Source organism: Amblyomma americanum, chromosome 11 (assembly GCF_052857255.1).
Source record: "Amblyomma americanum isolate KBUSLIRL-KWMA chromosome 11, ASM5285725v1, whole genome shotgun sequence".
Taxonomy (NCBI): Eukaryota; Metazoa; Arthropoda; class Arachnida; order Ixodida; family Ixodidae; genus Amblyomma; species Amblyomma americanum.
The window spans coordinates 27,242,219-27,266,967 of NC_135507.1; the positions used below are offsets into that span (position 1 = coordinate 27,242,219).

Genomic DNA, 24,749 nt, shown 5'->3' on the forward strand with positions numbered 1-24,749 from the left:
AAAGGCAAAGAAACCATATCACAGCATCAATGTTTTATTGCTAAGTGGTCAAGAGTGTCCACTCCACAAGAACACAGTCCAATGATATGTCTGTGCCTCTACACAACCCTCTAACTGGCAGTGGGTGCCAGAAACCAATGCATTGCATGGGGTGGGGGAGGCAACAGCCGAGAGCAGTCTGTATCATGACAAGCTGCACGCAACATGTGCCTGGCAGTTGGAAACACAAAATCTGTGCCCAAGGCTTGGGTAACAAACATGTGAGCATAGGGACGTCATAGCTGAAACAAAAACAACCCCACCCTACCGTTTTTCATGTCCAACAGTGCACTGTACACTTCTACGACGCAAGATAAGCCAGGAAGGCGTGAACAGCTGGCTTCGCTATGTGGGTACGTAAGTTCTGTATAAGCACAGGTGGCCCAATAGAAATGACGACCTTGAAGTACAAAACAAGTAACTGAGGCATAGTCATGCAACAATTACTGGCAATATCACAGGGGCTACTGCTCCAGAATGTTGCTCTGTTTAATTCTACTGCTTACATGATCAAGAGGCACATGGTTACACGTTTTAGCACTAAAGCGATAAGTGGAAAAAAAGACTTTGCCAAGGAATGTCAACATACACATGAACAAAAAGGCCAAATTCGAAACAATACAACATACAACAAGTAAAAAAAAGTCAAATGCCACTAAGACAGAAACAGCTGCACATATCGACAAATATGGTATATAACAGATCACTCTATGTACACTTTAGGCACAAAGTCATGTAAGGCACATACAGAAATGCTACCACAGGGAATGGCAGTCATTCATGGTGATCGAAGGAATATGTACTCTTCGTGCAAGAGCTGCGATTTGTCATTTAGTCATGAGCCACATGTGCTGCTGTGAAGCTATCGCTCTTTGTTACAAGAGCTCTAAATGACAACTATAAGAGCGCAGCTCTGATACTACCGTATTTCCTCACATAATGAAATGCATCCCCTATAGTGACTGTTAAAAAGTACAATTTTTTTTTTCCTTCTCACATACTAAATGCACCAATTTCTTTTTGGCATGCAGTGTGGTGATGATGAAAGCGAATGCTAGCGATGCAATTATGCAATACTGTGAAGCGCCATCTGTTGAATATCAAGACTACTATACCCCACATTACGGGATGAACTGTCAATAAGAATGTTCCATGAGGAATCCAGGAACCAGTAGAAACCACACGTGGTCACAACGGTTTCCTTGCTCTGTCTGCAGAATTAAGCATTTTGCAAACTGTTGCAGTTAGGCTGCACGCAGAATTCTGTGAGCTATGCTAGAGTGAATGCTAGTTTTGGTCTTTTTGGACAGTATTATGGGCTGCCATGCAGGTCATACATGTGGGTTTAAGGTCACAATCGATGACTATGCTCTCAAGCATGAAAACCGTGCTGAAGAATGCCTTTTGTTTTAATTTGAAGGTGAGCTGCACAGGATGAAGCGGTTATTCCATTGGTCTGCTTCCTGCCCTGTTGTCATCGCTTAAAATTTTTTACAACTGATTTACTTCGCATAATGAACACACCCCTCAAATTCCCAGAGATTCCTAGAAAAAAAGTGCATTCATTATGCAAATAAATACGACAAAATTAGCAGTTGAACCTTAATGAGAATTTTCACATGAACTTCATGGAAGCTTTTTCTACTTTGCTCCAATATGCACCAACTAACTTAGTAGTCAAGGTACTCCACACTAAGAGCCTCAAAACATACCAAGTGCATAAATTAACTGTGTAGATTTTGCAGGTTCTACAACTTGTTGGCCACACAGTGTTTGAAACCATTCAACGGATGTTAACTTTGACAGCAGCTGACACATGCTTATGGTAAAAGCCATAGCACTAGAAAGCAAAAAAAGAAATGGCAACAAGGCACCACAATTAGCCGAATGGGAACACAATGTCATTCAAGTAAAAAAAAAGTGTCAAAATGACCACTGACATGTATGGCAGAATGGCCAAAGCAATGAATGAACAGAAACTCAAAACAAGAAGTTACTATGAAAAACAAAACAAAGAATTCATTGGTTTCTCACAAGGAAGCGTCAAGAAACAATAAGACGAACAACCATGAAATATCAATAAAACTTGCATCAATCTCAACAAAATACAAAATGCAGAATGTCATGATCCATCTTTGGTGTTCTCTCTGGTTACAAATAAAAAAAAAAGAGCACTTGAAAAATTATATACTTCATTTTATAAGTCAAATGCAGCAAGACAAGTGGCTTCACGCAGAGCTCTTTAATAAATCCAGCTGTTATTCTCAACTTCAAATGCAATGTTTTCCCCGAGACCATGTCACTTGTTAGTAACATCCGCCTACAGGTAGTGAAACTGTATTCAGCACATCCAGACTAGGCTACAAAAAAGCATTGTGCTGTCTTTAAAAACCAAACCCTTAAGTGCCCTGAATGTGGCTGCTTTGCCTACGACTTTCTTGAAAAACTGCTGATGCTAAGACTTCTTAACCTACAGCCTATTTTACGAGAACTGCTGAACTAGATCGTTTCATCTTCTTGTCCTCTAGTTAAGTTAATTCAGCAAATTAATTAGTTCATTCAGCAACAAGAAAAGAATGGAAGCTAGTAAGATATACTAGATGGTCAAATATACATTCGAATAATAACTAGCCCCTTCCGCACTTTTAAATCTAGTACTTAAAGGTTAAGGTCCTCTGGCTTGCTTGACTAAAGAGCTCTGAACTGGCTACATACTTTATAAAGTCAAAAGGCATTAATACGAAACGGACAACTAAAAAAACATAACTTGCATCATTCCCATGGTAGAAAATAGCTGCAACCCTGAAACTGCTGAACAGACACAATGTACAACAATGTACAAGATGTACCCTGAGTCATTAATGTTCAAGCGCGTACAACTCGAAGTGTACATGCACACCAAGGACCTGCAGCAGAAATGGATGCAGTATGAAAACTTGTTAGATGCCATTCGACATCAGCTGTCAGGGATCCCATTACGGGGATCAAAAGGTGCAATACATATTAGCTCCTCTCAGTAGCACTAACGCAAGTCACAACAGCGAGTGTGCCATGCTTGCCCTCTCAATACAAGCGATAATGCTTTGGTCACTTCTGTGATAGCTTTAGTCAGTGACAGTGCCATAACAGAGGCTGCCAAAACTAAGCACTCGTGTTCCCTTGCCTAGACACAGCATTCACCAGGCTTCCTCCAAAAAGGAAAATCTGCTAAGTACAATCAAACAGAACACAAAACTAGGATAAATGAGTATAAACGCATTCGACTCCCATAGAGTGGCACCTGTAACAAGAATAATTCATCAAAATGGAACTGCCATGGCATTTCTTGACTAGCTTGGCAACATCAACCTGGCCTGTATTCATGAATCTTACGGGAGCTCCGCAGAACTTCTCAAACATGAACACAGCGTGAAATAATTAACCAGTAGCCCAGTATATGGAAAATCAATAGACAACTACAATAGTCGGTAATACAAAATTTGAGCACAGCTCAACACAGGCACCTGCCAGTGGTGGCAGGTGGCGTGTGAAGGCGGCGCGCTATGCCGACGACTACGATGCGGAATGCAGGAACGGGTGGCTAGGAGCTGCGCTCTAAAACTGAGCGAGTTGTGCACTCACTCCTATGTGCTCTGCCCTCTTCCCATCATTTTTCCTTCCGTAGTTAGCTCTGCCATCTCAAATTAAATTTAATTCCTGTTTGTTAGCCCCTAAATCTACCAGGTGAGTACCGGCAAGATAGCTGCTTTCCTCTTGAATACACACAAGCTGCTTTTCATGACCCGAGTTTGCCGGCCAAGTGCACTCCACTTCATCTTACCCTCCTTATTATGCACTTATGGGCAGAGCCAATGGTTCCTACTTGGCCTATACAGATGCCTCCTTTTGCTGCTTCCTATACTTGGCCACCTACAGTAAACAGTTACTCCCAGACTGCAGTGCATTACTTTAGTTAACATTACTTTCTAATGCTGTCAGTGCACTTTGCAAGTTAGGTTCTTAGAGGGAAGCTGAAATGAAATTCGAGGTTATTCAAGAATTCTAACCTACAGAGCTTCTATGGAAAGCATGCAAAATATTTGTGCACTAGCGTTTAAAATGCTGACGTAAATGTCGAACAAAACCACGACGATGTTCAGGCTTCTCCTCACTGCGTTGGGATGGAGCGAGGAAATAACCAGTGACGTCATTATCGCCGAGATTCCAGGTGTCCGCTGTCTTCGTTTGCATGCTGCTACACGCGTTGTTCGATGCCGTTAAACAATGCTTTGTGAGCTTCACGTTCAAAGGCGTTGGTTTTCTTTCATGAAACAACTGTTTCTTCGCTGGAAATGTACCACCGTCGTATGTGACGCCATTATCGAGACCTCTGCCCGTCGTTGAGCACTGCAGAGCAGTCTGAACGCCGAAGTCGCCATTTCAAATGCTAAGGCAATATGATTTTTTATGTTTTAACTGCCTGTTACATACATTCGGGCCTTTTAAACTCATTGAATTCTAAAACCTCTTCAGAAGGCCTTTAATCACTGCAATTTCTACCCTGAATTGATTAGTAGCACAACGTCATCAGCAAAGATTACTACGGTGTTTGCTATTGACCTGTTATCAATGCAATTTTCCTAGTGCCTCTTTTATAAACACGCAATAAGTAATGGCACAGTGACTGTCTCACTTTGCCCGACACCATTTATGATTGGTATTTGACTGGGAAGTGACTGGTATCATCAACTATTGTCCTAAATAGTGGCATAAACACACACACAAAAATGCTGAAAGAGTGCCAACAGAAAGCCAGGCCCTTCTGCATTTTTTTTTCATCCTATTTTCCCCTATGTTGTGCCATCTATTACACCCATTTCACAGGAAGCCAATGACAACCTACACTCATTTTATTCTTAGTTACAACTCTTCCCAATAGGTGGCGATAGGTATTTTGTTCTGCAGTTTCCCCGTCAGAAGAATGTGGTCCTGAGCTCTGTCAACAAAACAATAGTGGCACTGTTTTGATCAGAAACTGACAGCAGTGACTCTTTGATGAAGATGCACTTTTGCGTGCTGCCAGAAATATTCAGAGCCCCATGTGTCCGTGCATCTTCCAGCCACACTCCACATTCTCACAAAACTCGAGATGATGATGACTGCGAATTTTTATGGCGCAAAGGCATCTGGAGCCTAACAGCGCCACAGCACAAGGTGTTTTTTCCTTCTACACAAAGTGGGGTCAAAGACCCATTTCCCAAGCATTTCACCTTAAAGAAGACGAGCACCAGACCAGGGGAAAGCTTGTACCCGTTGTATCACCGGTGGGTACCCGGCAGCACTGGGGATCGAACCCCGCACCTGCCGCATGCGAGGCAGCTGCTCAACCACCAGGCCACCGCTCAAGAGATAAAAACTCGAGATAAAAAAAAAATGCAAGCCAATTTCTGAGTGTGTTAGAGTACAATAGTTGGAACGTGTTCTAATAAATTATCAATGAGTCGTTATTTAATGCTAGATGCCCTAATGCAATTCTGAAAAAAAAGGGGGGGGGGGGGGGGCTTCTTTTTTGCAGAAAAAATATTCTCTCGAGCTGGTTGTAAAAAAATGTTCTTGTAATACTGGCACTATATTGGTCGCTTCTCCAGGCAGAAAAGGGATTAAATGTCATCATTATCATCAGCCTGACTGCGCGCACTGCTGGACATAGTCAGACTGATGATGACGATGAAAATGGAAACTCAGAAATTTGGAAATCGGAACCTGCACTTGTTTGCCGTGTCACCAGATCGAGTGCCAGGTTTACCGCAGTGCACTTGAAGCCAAACTTCTGCATTTCTCACATGTTCTTTACATCTTTACTAATGCCGCTTCACAGCTGAGATTGAATGAAACGTATCAGGAAAGAATCTTGATCAAAGAGGGATTCACTTGCAATAAACACCGAGTTAGCCACTACAGCTGAGGAGCCCTTAAAGAGACACCCTGGGTGTATTTCAATGCTCATGATTCTAATTTTAATTCTAGGTTTTCCTCTCTGTCCCGTTTCCTTCCAAATAAGTTTCGCAGCCAGCTGGCATTTCATTTCCGTAGAAATAGATTTTAAATCTTTCCGTCTACATAGTCACAGTTCAGGCAATTCCTAGAGGCGACACTGTTTGGTACATCCACTTGAACAAATAGGTTGTATTAAGTTGTTCCAGCTGTTTCATGAGCAGAGTCATTGTTCGTACTCGGCAAGTATTCTGAAAGACAACAACCTCATTGTGTTGCAGGCTGACAAAGAGGGTGGCTTTGCAGTTATGCCATCCGGATTATTTCGTGAGAAAGCTTTAACTGCAATTCATAAAAACTTCAAACAGGTGCTGTTCAAAGTGCGGAAGCAAAAAAGCCAAGCTCTGCAGATCCTTGAAGACATGCACCCAGAGGTCATAAAGAATATGGCCCAGGAAGAGAAAGGAAGGGCTCTCGAAGTTTTCTTCGCCGTGAAGACCCACAAGCCTGGTTGTCCGCTGCGCGCCATCGTTTCGGAAAGGGGGACGTGGCAACGTCCTATCAGTCGCTACCTTGAAATCCACCTGGGATCCCTTGGTGGGCGATGACCCTTTCATTGTGCGAAGTTCGTGCGAGGTGCTAAAACACCTGGAGACATTGCCCCCCAAGAATTACACAGGGTCCTCCACTGACATTGACACTGAAGAGCTGTTTTATTCCGTTCCCCACCAAAGACTTAAGGGCTGTCAGGGGAACCATCCAGTCCACCGGCAAAGTCCGTTTTCAAAATGCAGCAGGAATGAGCGTTGACAGTTTCATTTTGTTGATGGAGTTTTACCTCGACTTGACCGCTGTTATGTATGAAGGAAAGTTCTTTGTTCAGAAGAAGGGCATTTGCATTGGCTCTTCTGTAGCACCCGTTCTTTGTGACATTTTTCTCTCCTCTGTAGGAGCCGACATCAGATGCCACCTTGTTGATCCGTGCGTAGTTTCTGTACACAGGTATGTTGATGATTTCTTGGTTATTCTGAAGGATATTTCTGAGCATGAGATAGACGCTGCAGTCCCACGGACTATGTCCTTGTTCTCAGACCATAGCCAAGGTCTCAGTTTCACCAAAAGAGGTCCCGACAAATGGTGAACTCCAGTTCCTGGATCTTAGGATATTGTTTCTTAAGGATGGCTTGTGTTGGATGTATAATCTGTGTTCAAAGAAAGGTTTGCTCCCGTTTGACAGTGCTCATTCGAAGCTCGTGAAGCGGGCGATTGTTTCTAACTCCTTGCAAGCAGCTTTCAACAAATCATGCCCCCATATGGCCTCGTCAAGTTTCAGCGCTCAAGTTCAGCGGTTAAAAAAAAGCAGGATATCCCTCTTGTATGGTTTCTTCCGTGTGTGAAGCAATTCTGCAGAAGTTAAAGCAAGGTCCTCAAAGCAGAGATCCGGTTTCGCGCAACCGTGTGGCGGTAGCACCATACATTCACAAGGTTTTGCACAACCTTAAGAAAATAGCAGGCACACATAACGTTCAGGTCGCATTCTCAGCCCCATGCAAACTTTCTAGGCTTTGCGCCATGAATAGCCGAGAAAAACAACCAGCTTGAACTCTCAAACATCAAAAGAATTTCACACATTGCAGAACTCGGGTTGTTTGCCAGATTCCCTTAAGCTGTGGGCTCATCTACATTGGCCAAACAGGTCGATGTTTCAATGAGCGTGCCAGCAAGCACTGCCGAAATCTGCGAAATAATGAACGAAGCTTCCTAGTGGATCACTGCAAAGCTTGCAGGAATTGCCGTCCTGAGTTGGACAAAACTATCTTCTTGAGGAGTGGAAAGGACAGATTTGAGAGAGAGGTGGTGGAAGCCTATTATATCAGGAAAGAAGGGAGCAGGTGCGTCAGCAAGCCATCCATTACGCTTAGCGACGAGGAGTTCACTTTGCTAGAAGGATCTTTGTAGGCTTATCGTTTTGTCGTGCACTCCCTTCAATTCTTTCTGATGATGCGCCTTTGTTTGCGCGGATTCCTGTTCGCATTTTATGCCTTTGATGCAGACTTTGGTCCGAGCCTCTTTCTCACTTTTCCACTTTTTTCACTTTTTTCATGTTTCTTGTTGGTCATCGGATATCATTCATACGGCTGCTGATTGACCAGTTCTGGTTGTTAAAGGTTTTTGCACTCATCACGCCTTTCGCCTTTTTTTACCTTTGACGCGACTTTGGTCTTAAATCTTCATTCTGCACTTTTTTCCACGTGTCTTGTTGGTCACCTGGTTTCACTCCTCATGCGGTGGTATAGTTTTCGGTTGTTAAGGGTTTGCTAGGTCATGATCGTTTGATTTTCATACTTGTGTAGAGCTGCTTGTTATATCTTTCTTCACGTCGTTTGGGTTTTTCTTCTGGATGGCCATAATAAAATGTGTTACGTGGTTACTTATCATGCTTCATGTGTTAGATCTCTTTCAGTGATCTGTTGTACGGCATGCGTTGGCTTCGTGACTTTGCGAATGCCTGATTGCACGGTTGTTACGGCATGTTGGCTTACAGAAAGGCAGGTTTTACGCGAAATAATGTTCAGTTGGAAGTTGGCGCTGGTCCTGTCGTGTTTGTTTCCGTTTGTCCCCGTATTTCGCGGTTTTCTTTGTGAATCAGCACAGTTCGGTGTTTCAGCCCCAGTTTGCAGTTTCCTATTTTAAGAGAGTTCCACTCGGTACTTTGAAAAACAATTTGCTGTACCGAACAGAGGCAATCCAGTCCAAGGAATGTAAGGCAATCATCAAATCAAATTTTTCGAAAAAGTGCCAGATTAGCCTTAAGCCCCCCGCACCTTCCACTGCGCTGTAGATAAGAGAAAAAATACGCAGGCAATCATGCACTGTGATGCGGCAAATCTGCATCAGAAGTATTGGTTGTACATTTAGCTTTTACACTGACCACCTTCCCACTAAGTCCGATTTCGCTGCCACGTTTTCATTCCACAGCTGCGTGGGTGTCTGGTTGGTGTAGAGAGCTGTAAAGGTTCACAGAAAGCAGCTTGGGGACAGTCTCCCACGTGAGTGATCAACTTTGTCAAGAACTTGCAAAACAGTTCGGCCGAGCTGAATACTACCTAAAAACTTTGGCCACAGAGAGGACAATGCTTTGATTTCGTTCAGAGGAAGTGGGCATGTAATACAGAAAGCAGATAACTAAGTCATGGACCATAAAACAGTAAACCCACATCCCACTTCTCCCGGCATTCTTACTTGGAAATGAGGCACTCATTTACAATTTTAAATTGTTTTGGAGACATGGACATCCTTGAATCACTTCAGCTGGGTTTCAAGCAGCAGTTAATATTTTAAATCATACGTTTTACCTTTTGTTTTAGATCTTGAAGCTACATCATACGACATTTTGTTTGGCGCATTCTGGTCCCAGTATCTGTCATAACTATGCAGCGCTCGCAAATGACTCCGCTGGTATAAAACCAACCAGCCTGAACACAAGCTTTACTTAGTTTCTGCTATGTCATTAACCTCAAACTACTACTGCTAACCAAACATGATAATTATCGCTCAAAGGTCATCTTACCTGGTACTAAAAGGATGCACCGTACAAACGAATGAACAAATTTCAAAGTCGAACCTGCATTAGTATAAAACTATTGAAACAGATTAATAAAAAGGCTCATAGCATTGCCCTCATAGCATTGCTCTCCCATAACAAACTTACAGACATGGCAAAAAAAAAGAACTAGATGTGCAAATGTTAGTTGACAGGATACCATATGTTTCATTGCCTTCCAAAGCAAATGTATGTTGTATATAAAATAAATAGAGTAAACAACAATACAAAAATTCTTCAAATTAATACGTCTGTACAATCTGCAAACACTTTCAAACCTGTGTAGTGATGACGTCGCATCACAATGTCCAGAAAGGTTTCTTCCCTGACACTTGCCAACTGGCTTCCTCATACCAGGACACTTAGTGAAAAAACCCTTCAGGCAATGAAAGTGTAAACACATAATCTCACCACTTAAGTTGCCTTTTACGTAACAAACTTCTATATAACTATGTATTATTTATATACTATTGATATAATTGATGTATAACTTCCTAAAACAGGTTGTTGCTAGCCTGGTTCATGCACCACAAATCAGGTTGAGCCCTCCAGCAAAAATTTCAAGTGAGCACCAAGCCTAAAGTTGCCACTGCCCCAATTCTTAATGCTGCTAACCAGGCTGATGACTGCGACAAGATTTGAAAATTCTATGTGCTATGCCTAAACAAAGTTCCAACAGGCCTGGTTCCCAAATCCCAAACCAGGTTGGACAATCACAGCAAAAGGCTGCAAAGACAAGACGCTGCGCACATTCCGTGGTCCTCAATTGGCATACACAGTCTTAGTCAGCTGAAACCCACACATGCACAGTCTCAAGGCGACCCAAGGGCATTTCGGACAGCTCACATGCCCATTCCTCCAAAAACGGCCTTGGAGTCATCGCGAATGCCGCCGCCATACGACGCAGCCGCCAGACTCATGCCTTGCGGTAGACTGGAGAAGTACTCAAAGTTTATCTTTTCGCTGTACTTGGCCATCACAAACAGCAAGGCCACACCGACCCCAATGCCAACATTTTGGAGCAGGAACAGTTTCACCTGCACAAGGAAAAAATACATTTTTAAGTGCTTTTCATTACTTTACATCACTGTGGTATTTTGTTTTGCATCTGTTTCATGTTTTACTGCGCTAGCACTTATAGTGACCATTTCCTGCATTTAGCCATTGTGCTTGTCTGTCTGCCTGTTTTGCGACAGGGCCTGCCCATAGAGTAGTGGGCAACCTGCCCAATATATATATATATATATATATATATATATATATATATATATATATATATATATATATATATATATATATATACATAGTCAAGCGATCTGCCACTGCCCTTCTATGGCAGGTGCTGCCATCGGTGGGACTTGGATAGCTTGGGTTGGGTTGCAACCCAGGTTGCTCTGCCCGAGCAGCCTCTAACCAATTAAATAAGCTCCTACCTGACACGGTGCCAGGTTGCTAGGAAGACTCCTAGGGACCTATGAATGGAGAGCATGACCAATTCCGCATAGATGGACATTAACCCATTATCGCTATCCGAACAATTGCCATCCGTGAACACGATCTCAACACCGGACAAATAAAAAAAACGCTCAATTCGAGGGCATCCTGTCCTGTAGAATTTGGGTGCAACAAGTTTATGAAATGATGGTATCGGAAAAAAAAAAGGTGCACGCCCTAATGAAATGGCGGCTTTCCTAATACTCGACTTAGCGTTATTTTTGAACCCACAGTCACACAACAAAAGGCAGTGTTTTAAGCCTCCAAGGCAAGATAAGGGATGTGAGAAACACTGAAATGCAGAGCAGTTCTGATAACTTTGCATGACCTGCAATCGTTTAGTGTGCACTAGATTCTCGACACGGACACACCCATTGTGAAACGCAACTGCTATGGCCAGTCCGGGTCACAGCTGCAGTCTGGTATAAAAACTATTGTTTTTGCATGTGAAGAGACCGCGACTGCTTTTCCTCTTTGTTTGGTACTTAGCTGTGCAATGCTAAGTACCCCAGGCTAACACTCCACGAGGGGCAATCAAATAACATATAAGTCAATGTCGTTAAACCACAGACAGCTGCGCAGATATGGCAACAGCCTTTGAGGTTGATTGTTTCATTCCAAAGGCCTGGTAGCAAGAGGCATACATTTTCTCTAATGATCAACCCATTTGACAGTAACAGCGAAAGTGTTCTCTGCAAGAACTTTCTCTTGAGGCAAGCTGTTACTGTTGGGCTAAGCTGTTGACCGAGCTGGTCAGAAGCTACGGCTGTAAACGCCTCCCGACAGGACATACCACCAACATAGCATCCCATCATACTTCTCCGTGTTATGTTTCCTCCTGGCGCCCTTTAACCATCATGACTGCTCATGACTCTCTAACCATAATGACTGTATAGATGAGATAGCAGTAGCTACACGTAACATGGCCACAGCATTTTCAAGAAACCCTGGATAGATGCATTGACGACAGCAAGAACTGAGAAAGCAGGCATATCCCAAGCAAGATAAGCACATCCAGTGGTCACTACAAGAAGCTGTATTGGCTGAAACTCACGGTGGCAACCAGGCCCTCCTTGCTGGATGCCTCCAAGGCCTCGTTCAGCTCTCCCATCTAAGAAAAAACAAAAGGCATTTCTTCTGTGTTGTTTTTAAAGAAGCTTAGGAAAGGTAAGCGTTTGCAAATGTACGAGTCAGCAAACATTATCCACTTTCAATTTGTGTTCCTTTTTTTTTAGTTCAGTATACCTAACAACCCTGTCACAACCTTGTTTGTTAAAAAATTGGCGGTGGTTTAGCTCTGGTTAAACCTGGAGTGACGCGATAGCTACAGCTGGCTGAGTGGAACTTGGTCATGTGACCAACCATGTGATCAGCCACGGCGCCGCGCCACCGGCAGCTGCTCCGCACCACGTGGCCAACTACGTGACAGCGTGGCGGCGCCGCCACGCTGAAGGCTCGAAATGCTACCGTAATGTAGCTATCGCTACAAAAGGCAATAATGTTGATTACAAGGCAAGACTGTTCTGAGGGGCAGCCTTTGCCCACGGCCTTCTTTCATCATTTAAACCAAACCAATTGAAATCAAGCAAACTATTACTCATTAGCGTCCATCTGAGTGATTAACATCCACCCATGCTAACCAGGTATAGCAAGTAGGTTTGAGCCTGAAAGCAAGACGAACTATTCTTCGACTGGGAAGATTGGAGAAAGATGGGCAGGTTTCCTCTGTTGCCATATATCAGCACTTGCAGTCTAATGAACAATCACTCCCCATACTTAAACTGCTTCACCTCAGGGAATTCCTGAAACACTGACTAAAGCTGACCAAGGCTCATCTATCAAGAGCTGTTACCATGGCAACCAGGGAGATGTACAGGAACATGCCAGCAGCCAGGGCAAAGATGTGGGGCGCCCCCTCGGTGAGGTCACCTACTAGAATGCCAACGCCCAGCCCCAGGAAGCACGTGAGCGCCGACAGGAAGTTGTACGACACGGCCTGGCGCGTGCTCATGCCCGCACTCAGCAGCACCGCAAAGTCACCTGCATGCAGCGCACCTTCAGTTGAAGACCCTACATCGGTTGCGTTTCCATTTTCTTGGCAGAGAAAAATAAAAAACAGTCACAATGAGTACAACTGGCTAGACAATGCCAAGAACTCTAGGAAAAAAATGCTTATGATACTCCCTGCAGGGCAGATAGCCAAAGCACACGGCACTAAGGCTGCTTTGTCTCAATAACAGCGGCCTCCTCTTTACTGCTTTTTTTAACGTGATGGGTTCACATTCTTTCCCAAAATTTTATCCTATCTTGTCCTGTTTCTTTCCTTTTCTATTTCTACCATTCAACCTGTATTCTGTTTTCTAATTTCTCTGTCAATGCGTTAGCATTAGAGCCTTCATTATCACAAAATGTGTCTGGCATTGGCGTGTGAAGCCATGGTGGAGAGGATGCAAAGTGAAGAGAGGGAAGAGGGAGAGGGTGGGAGGCAAAAGGAAAACCACAACTGAGGTGTGCGAAGTTGAGAGGGAAAGAGCAAGTGGGAGAGGGGAGGAAGTGAGGGGGCAGGAGGAAAGTGGAGAGGGAAACTGGGAGGCAACAGGCAGTGATAGGGAAACGGCGGTCGCCAGTTGGAGTCGAAGGGTGGAAAGAGTGTTGTAGAGGTATGGTGCAGAACACTGTGATGGCTGGTTGAGATCGGGCAAGTGGAGACAGGATATGGCATGCGCCACAGTGATTGATGGACTGCATCACTCCACTTGTCACCATCCAAGGGGAACACTAATGCTAATGCGTACTCTGCCATAAGAACTGCACTGACGATCTGCAACTTTTTTATAATACCCACAAACCTTACCTAGCTCCTCACCTTATCTTACCTACAAAGCAGCCACAACATCAAGACAGTGCTCTGAAAGTTGCAGCTACCACAGAGCAATCGGAAATAGTCTAATCTCTGAAGTAGAGCGGCAAATGTTGACTGCCAACACAAATTCAAGACAATAAGGATCTAAAGTATCCTTATGCTAAAGTCCCTTGACAGTTACCAAGAGACAAAACAGTAAAACGGATTGAAAAGAACTTTCGGGGCAGGCGTTTGTAATTCATATTTGCTCCTAGAGCATAGGAAATGACACAAAATGTTGTCTATGCTTGAAGCTATACGGGCATATGAATTGCCAACTGACCTGCATCAGCACGATAAGTTCACTACACCAGCTGTGATTCATGAAGACCATGCACACGATGCTGGCACATCATGTACAACACATCAACTTACCCAGTTCGTGGGGAAACTCCTCGCACACAACAGCCACTGAAATGCTCGCTCCGGCCAGGAGGCTCTCAGAGAAGGCTGCCCCAATGGAGAGGCCGTCAATGAAGTTGTGCATGCCGTCACCGAAGATGATCATCCACGCGACGGCCGCTATGCCATCACCTGCCTTGATTCCATGGTCATGGTTGTGGGAGGGGGCCTGCAACAGAAAGCAGTCGCCTTGAAGGAGCTTTTAAACATGGCATGCAGCAGAAACAACACACTATGACAGAAGCTCAACAAGTCAGTCTCACAAGCTCTGTAAGCAACACAAAGGATTGCAAAAATGACTAACATGCATATGTACACAAGGCACCCCTCTGTACCCGATTACATTTTGTACTAAAGCACATGAGTCCACACAAAACAAAAAATAAAAGAAGCCGTGTGAGAGAGCCATTTCCTTTTTGCTTTTGAAATTAATTCCCTTTTTGAAGAAGACATTCAGTCGCCCTTACGATGTCGCAGTGCCGTGCGAGTGCAGCCTTGTCAAATTGGCATGACATGCTGTAGGTATGGCTATATAGTACGAAATATGAAACATGTGCTACACACAATGACAGTCACAATTTGAGTGCTTTTGCCCAAGTAAGATACTCCAACAGCTGGCTGAGTTAGTAAAGTGAAACAGTGCTTCTCAACATGCAACACAGCAGACCTCCTAGAAAAAGGAATAAAGTTTTTCCCTCCCCCGGGACTAAGGAGTGAGTGGGTTAGATTAGGTTAGGTGCACCACAGCCTACTCCCAAGCCTGCCTAGACAACATGAACATAGGTGCTACAACCTAGAGAGCATCAACAGTCTTGCCGACAAATCCCTTGTGGCACACATCCATTTGGATAGTGACGTCTCTGGCCAGCAGGCGATCATGGGTAGTTTAAAGTTACAACATAGCACCACATGGCTAAGCACTTTATAGACAGCTCCATATGGCCAGGATGCGTTTGTTGGCACATGAAAACAGTCTGGGTCCTGCTGGTTTCACAGTCTTCGTTCAAGGTCCTGTTCTGTGAGCCTGCCCTGGCACCTTTAGTAAAGCAGTTCTTTTGTAAGTCTACCGGTTGTCGGTGGCAGTTTTGGTGGAGCTGCAGGGCATCCTAGACCATGCGCCCTATGCACCACACCCGCTACTGCCAGCTAGCACGGCTCAACCTGTATTGAGGCTAGCCAAGTACCAACTAACATAGTCCAACCACATGATGCTGCCAGTAAAAGTGGTTAGCCAGGTGGCAATAGGTACAAGTCTCCCACTTGAATGGCACTTAAGCCTTGGTTTCTTAAGGTCAGTTTGTTTTTCTCTGGCTGATTTCAAACAATTCTGCTACAGCAGAATTGACATCTGAGCTAGTTGGTTTTTCATTTTCAAAAATTATATAAAGCGCACTTAGGACAACAGACAAGGGAGACCAAACATCCTTTCAGTTCGTTTTTCGTGCTTTCAGCTCACTGTGCTATTTCCTCAAGTACAGCCTACTATAATGCCAGCATATCTTTGCCCTATGAAACCACCCCCATACAGGCACTGCTACCTGACAGACAACCGATGAAGTTAAAGAAATAAACCATAAAGGCCTGGGAGGCACCAGAATACACATAAGGAGGGTACACGCAACACAAATAGGCACGCACGAGCTCTTCCTACATGTGTTTCCAAGCCTTTGCAGTGCAGTAATTTTTTTTTTTCCCCAGCATCTAGCCCGCTACCAAAGTCTTCAAAAGGCACCAACCTGCAGGGGCTGCGGTTCGACCACAGCAAGGTTGCTCTTGATGGCTGGTGGGTCTCCTGAGGCCAGCTCCAGGACACAGCCATTGGTCAGCGCACGCCCAAACGATGTTTCTGACTTATCACTCCTTCTCTGTGGAGGGATGCAACAGAATTGAACAGAGGAATTCATAGAAAAATTCGGGGCTCGTATGGCAACCCCAGCTTACTAATAGGCATGTTCATGCATATACATATTAATATGTATAAGCATGCAGAAATCAGCTAACCACCTGTTGTACTTATGTACCCAAATTGTTTAATAGACTTCCAAATGAAGTGTTTGCAGCTATTTCACTGAATGCATAAAAGTGACTATTGAGAACTTAATGTGAAGAACTTTTCAAGGTTTCTTTCTGTCTGCCTGGACATATGGAACGTGATGACAGCTTTTGCTCGGCAATTCCATAATGCTCCTGCCCCAGTGGCTGAGCCATTCGAGCATTCGTCTGGACCCAGCAACAGTGCACTTATGTGGAGGGGGCTCCTGAAGACGCCGCATACTCAGAGCCTGTGCTGCGCCATCCACCCGTGAGATGTTATGGCTACTGGGTGGAAGGAATTTTACCGATAGCCGAGCCAAAATCAACAAAGTCTACTAGGGAGAAAGAATGCTGCTAAGAGCCAAGCCAAAATCACCTGACCATCTGTTGTAGTTGCCTCTCCCAGCCGCCTGTTGCTGTTATGTCTGCCGACACATGCCCTGGTCCTTCTCGTCTTCCCGTCCTTCGGCTATATATTCTCAAGACAACAATAAACACTGCTCCTTTTCCTGGCAATACCAGCTAAGACACTGGAGCATTCATTTCGTCCCACTCAGGCACAGTCTGAGCACTAACTTCGTGACGAGACTGTCTTTTGTGGTAACAGCCAGGGGTATGGCTTCCGGCCAGGAATTCGTACGTTCCAAACTGTGTTTACATACCACCGCAATCTATTTGGAAAGTTTGCAGCAAATTCTTTGGCTCCTAATTTGAACCGCATAACCAACAAGCCTTTGTAGGTTTTGCCTGGCCCACAATGTTCTGCCGGCAATAAACATTTGTTATTTTTCCTGCACACTCCTGCCAAACAAGAACGCTTATATGGTGCTGTGCATTTCAGTTTAAAAATGTTGCAGGCACTTCCAAGTCAGGCAGCCTTTAAGAACTCCTACAATACGCTACACAAGCTCAATCACCAAGCATCTAAGGAGACCGAGGAGACAGTGGAATGCACAAGTGCAAAGCAGCGCAAGTGTCCTCTCACCTGACGGTAGTCCGCAATGAAGCGCATCACTTTGTCGCTGAGGTAGAACAGATACACACCCAAGAAAACTATCAGGGACTTCCACAGGTAGTCGTGTTCTTGGTCTTGGCCCAGCAGATTGAATGCCTGCAGGACGAGCAATCCCACACACACCGCTCACCAAGCACCTCCTTCACTGCACCTTTCCGCCATGTTGGTGGCGACTATAGCAGTAACAGGAATAAAAATAACTTCGTTGGCCACAAATTTTTCTTCTAACACTACTACTACAATGCCCACGAACATGGCTGGGGGAAGGTAATGGCAAAGATGACATTACAATAAACATTAGCCACACACTGTAAAACTCAAGGCGTAAAGTATTTTGCGACGTTTACTATGGTTGAATTAACGCAACGTAAGAAAGTACAAACGTTTAGCAAACACTATGCAACTATTTATACATCCAGGTCAGAAGCTTGAAGAACAAAGTAAATCTATTAACAGTTAGGCTTGCTTTATTAGGAAGATGTGCTAATATATGGTAAGCCAGCAGCATTAGAAAGATTGATTCATAAGTTCCAAGGGTGCAGTGTGGCACGGTGAACTTTTGCCAATTCTCAACTACTTGCAGTTCATTCAAATCGACGCTTTGCTTCGAATTCCGCATAGCTTAAGCAAATTCTCACTCCCTTTTGAGTTCAAATTGTGAAGAGCCGACTCCTTGAGTTGTTGTAACCCATTGGACCCTAGAGAACCCTGCTGGACACCGCTGGACCTCGTTAGGCCCTATACCACACTACGGGGCACAAAACAGCACACATGCACAGTTGCGAAGAGCCGTGCAAGGTCCAGCAGCTTACCTGTGGAATGAGGTGAAAGACGGCACTGCCTAGTAGGGAGCCGACAGCCAGGCCTTCAAACACCATTAGCAGCCGATGGTAGAGGGCATGGCTCAGGAAAGGCACAATCACCAGGCCGGCCAGGGAGCAACAGCTGATCACCAGCACAGACAGCATGCCAAAGCCCCACACTGCACAGCAGGCAGATGGCCAGGTGTGATAATGTAGCAGCCATACATGGAAGGACCATACAGCACAACAGTAACAGCCAGGGTTGTCACTTCATTGATTTCAGTGCTACATACCACACGGCTAGGTTCAAAGTTCCATGCAAACTAGAGTTGGATACAACTTAAGAAAAAAACCAACAAATTCCTCGCGAAGGAGGCCTTCCAACCAATGACGTCTACATGTGTCCTGACGTCACGATCAACTTCCTTGCACATGTCACAGCTGCTAGCTTGTGCATGCTAGCAGGTGTAAGGCGCCTTCTTGCAAAGTGTGCCCTGGAAATGTGCACTCATGTCAACTCATACCTCGTGCCAGTCAGCAAGACTGGAAACACATGGAGTGAGAACCAGAGAGGGTATTAGCTCCACTTGTGAATAACACTCAATGCCACCCAGTCCAGACTTTTGCATCACACAAGACACGTGCGATGGTTTTCCAGCTATTGTGAGAAGAAAGCAAATCAAAAGTCCCACGCTGCTGCTGTTTTCTGGCTTGCACTTTGAGTTAAAGTTGCGCAGAAAAAGTGTGGATATATAAAAGTGGGCCCTATCAGGCCAGGAAGCAATAAATATGCTCACAAGGCAAGTTTAGTGGAATAATACTTGATGCAGGCCCTTCGAAACTTTCGAACAAAAAAAGTTCACAGCTACGATGGTAGCGTGAGGTTGCGTTGTTAGGTATAAAGTAAAAACTTGGCAGCTGCTTCAGTCTGACACTGGAAATGTCAATGTGTTTAGTGGATCCTGCAAGGATACAGTAGACAACAACAAAAGATAACAAATGGCTACAAAGGAAATTTAAAGAGCTGAGAAATTATTAATCCTGACTTCAACCTTGACCAGCTAAGGCTATCACGCCAAACACTAAATGTAAATATATTTTGTGAAGAAATTAAGATTTTTGAAAAACAATTTCTTCTTTCAGGAACATAAGGGCATATGACAAATCCACAACTGAGTTTTTTTTCCTAAGGGCGAGCCAGGGTAGAAAGAAAGGTGTTTTCCATAAAATACAGATTTGTGCACATATGTAACATTCAGTTTTCTGTCACCACGTCTCCACATGCTTCACACAGAGGCTTGTCTTGTTTTGTGAGCGTGAAGTTGTGTATAAGATGTAAGATGACAATAACAACAGAAAGAAAGGTGTTTTCCGTAAAATACAGATTTGTGCACGTATGTAACATTCAGTTTTCTGTCACCACATCTCCACATGCTTCGCACAGAGGCTTGTCTTGTTTTGTGAGGGTGAAGTTGTGTATAAGATGTAAGATGAGAATAACGAAATGTTATCCCTGTTGTGGAAACCTGTTTCCCCCCTCCATTTCGATGCGGCCCATTTTCATCGTCGGCCATCGAGACGGACAGCACCGGTTGGGCGAGGAGGGAAGTCTCCCTAGTGTGGGAAAGTGAACGGCGACGGGAGCGCCACCTCATAGGTTACGCGGAATTCTGTGGGACTGGACAGAGTCTCTTCGGGATCCAGCCATCGTTATGAGCGATTGGAGCCGCACGCTCTCGTCACCTTCCGCGGCAGGCGCACGGGGATCCGTTGTGCCTTGCCGCTGGACTTCTGGTTCCAGGCAGCGAAGCAAGAGCAGCAAACGCGCGTTCTGGTCGCCTTCCACAGCAAATGCTAGGGAATGGCTTTGCCTCAAGAATGCGGTGCGCACGGGAAAGCCCGGCCGCCATTGTTGGCGCATACAAATGTTCACCGCCGATACTTCCGAAGTCGCGCCCTGCCCCAGCCGGTAAGTATATGAGTGTTAACGCTTTGTCGTCCCCTCCCTTTGTTCCCTCAAGCACAGGCCCATCTGCGGATAGCGAGCAGGAACGCTGCATCCGCGGAGTGGGAGTGCGGGCGGGGCGAAAGGCTTTGTTCCCCCATATTTCCACACTGTCAATTGTAGCTCTTTCATGTCCTTGTTGTTTGTTATACTGCAATGTAGTGAAGGGCACCGGAAATTTCGACCACTTGGGGTACTTTAACGTGCACTGACATCGCAAAGCATACGGGCCTCTAGAATTTCGCCTCCATTGAAATTCGACCGCCGCTGCCGGAACCGAACCCACGGAACCGAGCCAAGCGCCATAACCACTCAGCCACCGCGGCAGCCTCCACCCCCTATGTAATACCCTCAATGAGGGCCTTTAGGGGTACCTTGAAATAAATAAGTGTAAAGGCAGCAAAAAATCATTTGAATAAAATTCAATTGCTCCTTACATAGTGCTATCAGCTTGCAGACAAAAGAAGCATACTGTTTTCACTCTGCCCTTCAGCACATGACACAAGTCATGTGATACATAATGTGCATATATTGAACAGTTTTGCATTAAAAAGGGGACTCCCTTTTCACCGCCCATGGATGCATGTTGTGTCTCACATGCTGTCAGAAATGGGATACAAACCCATGCCAACATTCCAGGGCCAGAACTTGAGCTCCGATATTGAACTGAATTGAATTTAATTTATTTGCATCATATCATATGATGCTGGAAACACGAGGAAAAAGCTGTCTGAAGGACAACTTGACAAAACCCCACGTTTCCATAGTGGCATCACGCAACAGTGGCAAAACAGTCAAAACAGCAATGACAGTAATAATGCATTCACAAAGAATATAAGTCGGCATACAGCGCGACATTGTCAAACATAAAGAAAGAGGAAAAAGTGGCTAAATAAGGGGAAGCAAATAATATGAAAACAATTAACAGAGAATGCCTGCAACATAGTTCAAAAACAAACCGAACAAAGTAGCATAAAGTCTTTAAATCTCACTGTTGCAGGATTTGCTAATAATGGCATGTCTTGTTTCCAAGCTAACGTAATGGTAAATGATAATCCAAGACAGCAAGATATTTGGCAAGATTCATCTCGAGCAAGTCAACACTGACTTTTTGCCATGGTCTAAATCGTGAAGTTAGTGATGAAATCATTGGTTAAACAAACTTCACATGTTTTGTCACAAATATGTGGCAACCAGTTACAGCTTTCGCTATACTTTTGCTGAGCCCCGGCCACAAAACCGATTAATTTGCCTTTTCTCCACATTGAACAATACCTTGGTGTCCTTCATGTATTCAGCCGACCATTTCTTTCCACACACTTCGCGGAACAACACTTCAAGCATCGTTTAGCAACTGTTCATTGCAAACTGATATGTTACCATGGACAGGCCAGAATTGTTCCATAACTGGTGGTGGCCTTTCTTTTTACACGACTTCCATCCACCTCGGATTAGCTTTACTAGGTCTAGCTTATTGTTGTCTACAGTGTCCTACTCAGTGTGCCATTTGCTTCTTGTTCTCAGTTTACTCTCTACCAACTTGATGCAGTATCTAAGGCATGTTTGCTTTCTCTACTTAATTTTTTGAGCTCATGCAGCTCACACGTCAGCTTCTTGTTGCCATCGCAGGCAGTTTAGCAGACTAGCGCATTCACCCGGTTCTCCAAGGTCACATAATATATTGAATCTCTAGATGCTATTACTGGACTTCCCCACACCGAAAAAGACCACTAGGCAGTGGGGGCGGTGTATAAATGAAATTGTTCCTTGATATAAGACTCACGAAATGCATGCTGGCAGAGGCCAGCCAGTGCTGTGACAAACAATGGCAAAGCAGAAGTTTGGGCTAGATGGTGCAAATTCACAATGTTGGAAAAGTGTCCTCTTTCTTTTGTGCCTCGTTCAGTTTGGGCAGTTTCCGTCAGCGTGACAAACAATGATCGTGGGGCAGGGTGCACTCACCCTGAGCCGGTGTGGGCCGAGTCTTGCCCCGTGGCGTTGCAGGCGCGGCAAAGTCACAAGATTGGTGCTGCATCTGGAAGAGCAGCACGGGGCAGAGGCGAACCAGCGCCTCGGCCATGCTGCTCTCGGCTGCCTCCGGAAAGAGCCGCAGCAGTTCACCCACTGGAAGGCACTGCACACGGGTGGGCAGCAAGAGGTGACAGTGTGACTTATAATCTGTCACTAAGGAGCGACCAGACAAGGAATGGCTGGACATTCGTTTGGACAATCTGTTATTAAATGGGCCAGTTTCAATGCCACCCCCCCCCCCCCCCCTCCCTTAAAATGAGTGTTCTAAGCTAGCCAAGTCCCATATAATACCACTGCCACAGAGTAAGCCAGCAATCAGACACTAAAAAGGCAGGCAATGCAAGGGGTTGGTTCACAATGAGGGCACCTGATGTAAGCAGCAGAGGCATGTTGTCACCTGGAGCACATAAATGACCATCAGGTGACCAGGTGAAGACACGTTGGAAATTCTAAGGATCCGCCTCACGTGTGGAAGGTTCGGGGTTCCATCCCCAGTGCTGCCGGGTACCCAGTGGTAATAGAATTGGTACAAGCTTTCCCTTGGCCTAACACTCAGCTTTCCTGGGGTGAAATGCTTGGAAAATGGGTCTTTGACCCCCACCTTATGTAAAAAAAAAAGGGGGGCCACACTGGGCTTTGTCGTGCAAGGTGGATTTTCAGTTACTAGAGAATCAATGATACATAGGGGGGGGGGGGGGGGTCCACAAGCCGACTGCCAAAGTCCTTGAGCCACTGAGGCACGTCTGTTTCATACGAAGCGTTCACAGGAACATCTTTCAAGGTTGTGATTAAATACACAAGGGTTGAATTGAACACAAGGAGCTAAAAGTGAACATGTTTCATTCAAAATGTTCAGTTTTAGTACCCATGTACAATTCCATTCTTGTATATTTAATCAGGACAACTGCAAAATGTTCCTGTTCCTCGCCTCCTCCAGGGGCTTTAAAACACCAGTAGATGACTGTTTCAGGAAGCTAATTGAGTGATCTAATAAACAAACTTTATATCCTTCTAATATTCAATGGCTTAAATAAAACGTGCACACGCACTACAGACACGGGTGCGGTCTAATGGTCTGCACCCGTGGGCCACAGTTGCTAATTAGACAGCAAGACCCATTTCGAGTCAACTGTGCATTCCACACATCATACTCGCTTCAAACAAAACCAGTCCCGCGACACCACAAACGCTGCTTGACATCAGCACACGCTTTTTGGTATTGACATTTTACACGGGCACGAGACAGGCATTTCCTCCTGCCCACACGTGCTCACAAACTCATTCACCTTCCCATTGTTGCTTTGACAAGCTTCATCACTAAAAAACCCAATGCAGCGCTAACCGCACGACACAATGCAAACACAGCTGCCGAAGGCGAAACTGTCAGTTCAGTACGAGTCAGAAATGTAGCAAAATATTCCTCAGGGGTACGCACACCGCATGCTGCATAACTAACAGGGGCATCTGCGACTGCAATGTTTGTTGGCACTGAACCCTGACAGAAAGAAAGACAGCCGAGTTGGGCCAGATGGTTTGTAATCAAGAAAAGGAGAGGAACAGCGCTGTTGTCCGCACCCTACTTCACCTGCGTCCAGTGTTCAAAGCACCATTTTTCCTGCCTTGTCTTAATGGAGAGAACACATCCAGTACAAAGATTTAAGAAACACAAAACACAATAGTGATGCCTACTGGGCTTATCCTACAAACTGAATGCAGGTGTTGCTTGCCAAAAATGTAAAAATTCAAAGTGCAAAGGGAGGTGGCGACAGATGCTTCTACGAACAGAAAATGCCAGCTGAAGGAACTGCGCTCATGCTGACGTCATGGGAGGTTGACGTGTTTGTATCGGTACCTTTCTTAGTGTCCTGTCCTTTCCACGTAGTCTACATCACAAAATGAAGAATTATCTTGCCCAAACTCACACAATGTTAAAGAAACAAGACTGGAAAAGGGCAGACAATTCCTCTTCTTTGCTACAGTTGACATATCGCATGTTCGGCTGCAAAATTATACCTCGCTATGGCCCAAAACACGATTTTTTTTCTGAAGAGCAGAAAAGCACCTTCATCAAGCAGCACGGTAGTTGGAGCCTCCCGTTCACGATCAACGCAAAATATCCACGAAAAAAAGAAACCATATGTCTGGTTTGCCTGCATCAATTAAATAGGCATGTGCCCTTTTCAGAGTAGGTGTATGTTACACCCTACCCCAGTCACTTAACCACTTATGAACGTCACTAAGCTAATAGAAAAATCTGGACCAGTGGTTGCTTGTTTTTTTCTTTCTTGCTATATATATGATGAAACTTTAGAATGGCATCTGATAAGAACATCGGAAAAAAGTAGTGGGCAGTGAATAAAAAAACACATGTAGCGCAAACAGCCACACAATATAGGTCAAACACATTCTGTCAAAAAGATGGGAAGATATGGGTGCCATACTGAGAA

General features: G+C 44.8%; 1 protein-coding gene across 1 annotated transcript in view; it reads right to left on the bottom strand.

The window, feature by feature from the left end:
* Window positions 1–461: 461 nt before the first annotated feature.
* LOC144109934 (metal cation symporter ZIP14-like) overlaps window positions 462–24,749 on the bottom strand; it is a 28,433-nt gene continuing 4,145 nt past the window's right edge. Inside the window, exons 2-9 of the mRNA XM_077642704.1 lie at window positions 22,234–22,405; window positions 18,276–18,445; window positions 17,434–17,559; window positions 16,151–16,279; window positions 14,388–14,583; window positions 12,963–13,150; window positions 12,165–12,221; window positions 462–10,653 (exon numbers count right to left, since the gene is read on the bottom strand). Of these exons, the coding sequence (XP_077498830.1) occupies window positions 10,459–10,653; window positions 12,165–12,221; window positions 12,963–13,150; window positions 14,388–14,583; window positions 16,151–16,279; window positions 17,434–17,559; window positions 18,276–18,445; window positions 22,234–22,405 (1,233 nt within the window). The 3' untranslated portion in view covers window positions 462–10,458. The remainder of the gene's footprint in view (window positions 10,654–12,164; window positions 12,222–12,962; window positions 13,151–14,387; window positions 14,584–16,150; window positions 16,280–17,433; window positions 17,560–18,275; window positions 18,446–22,233; window positions 22,406–24,749) is intronic.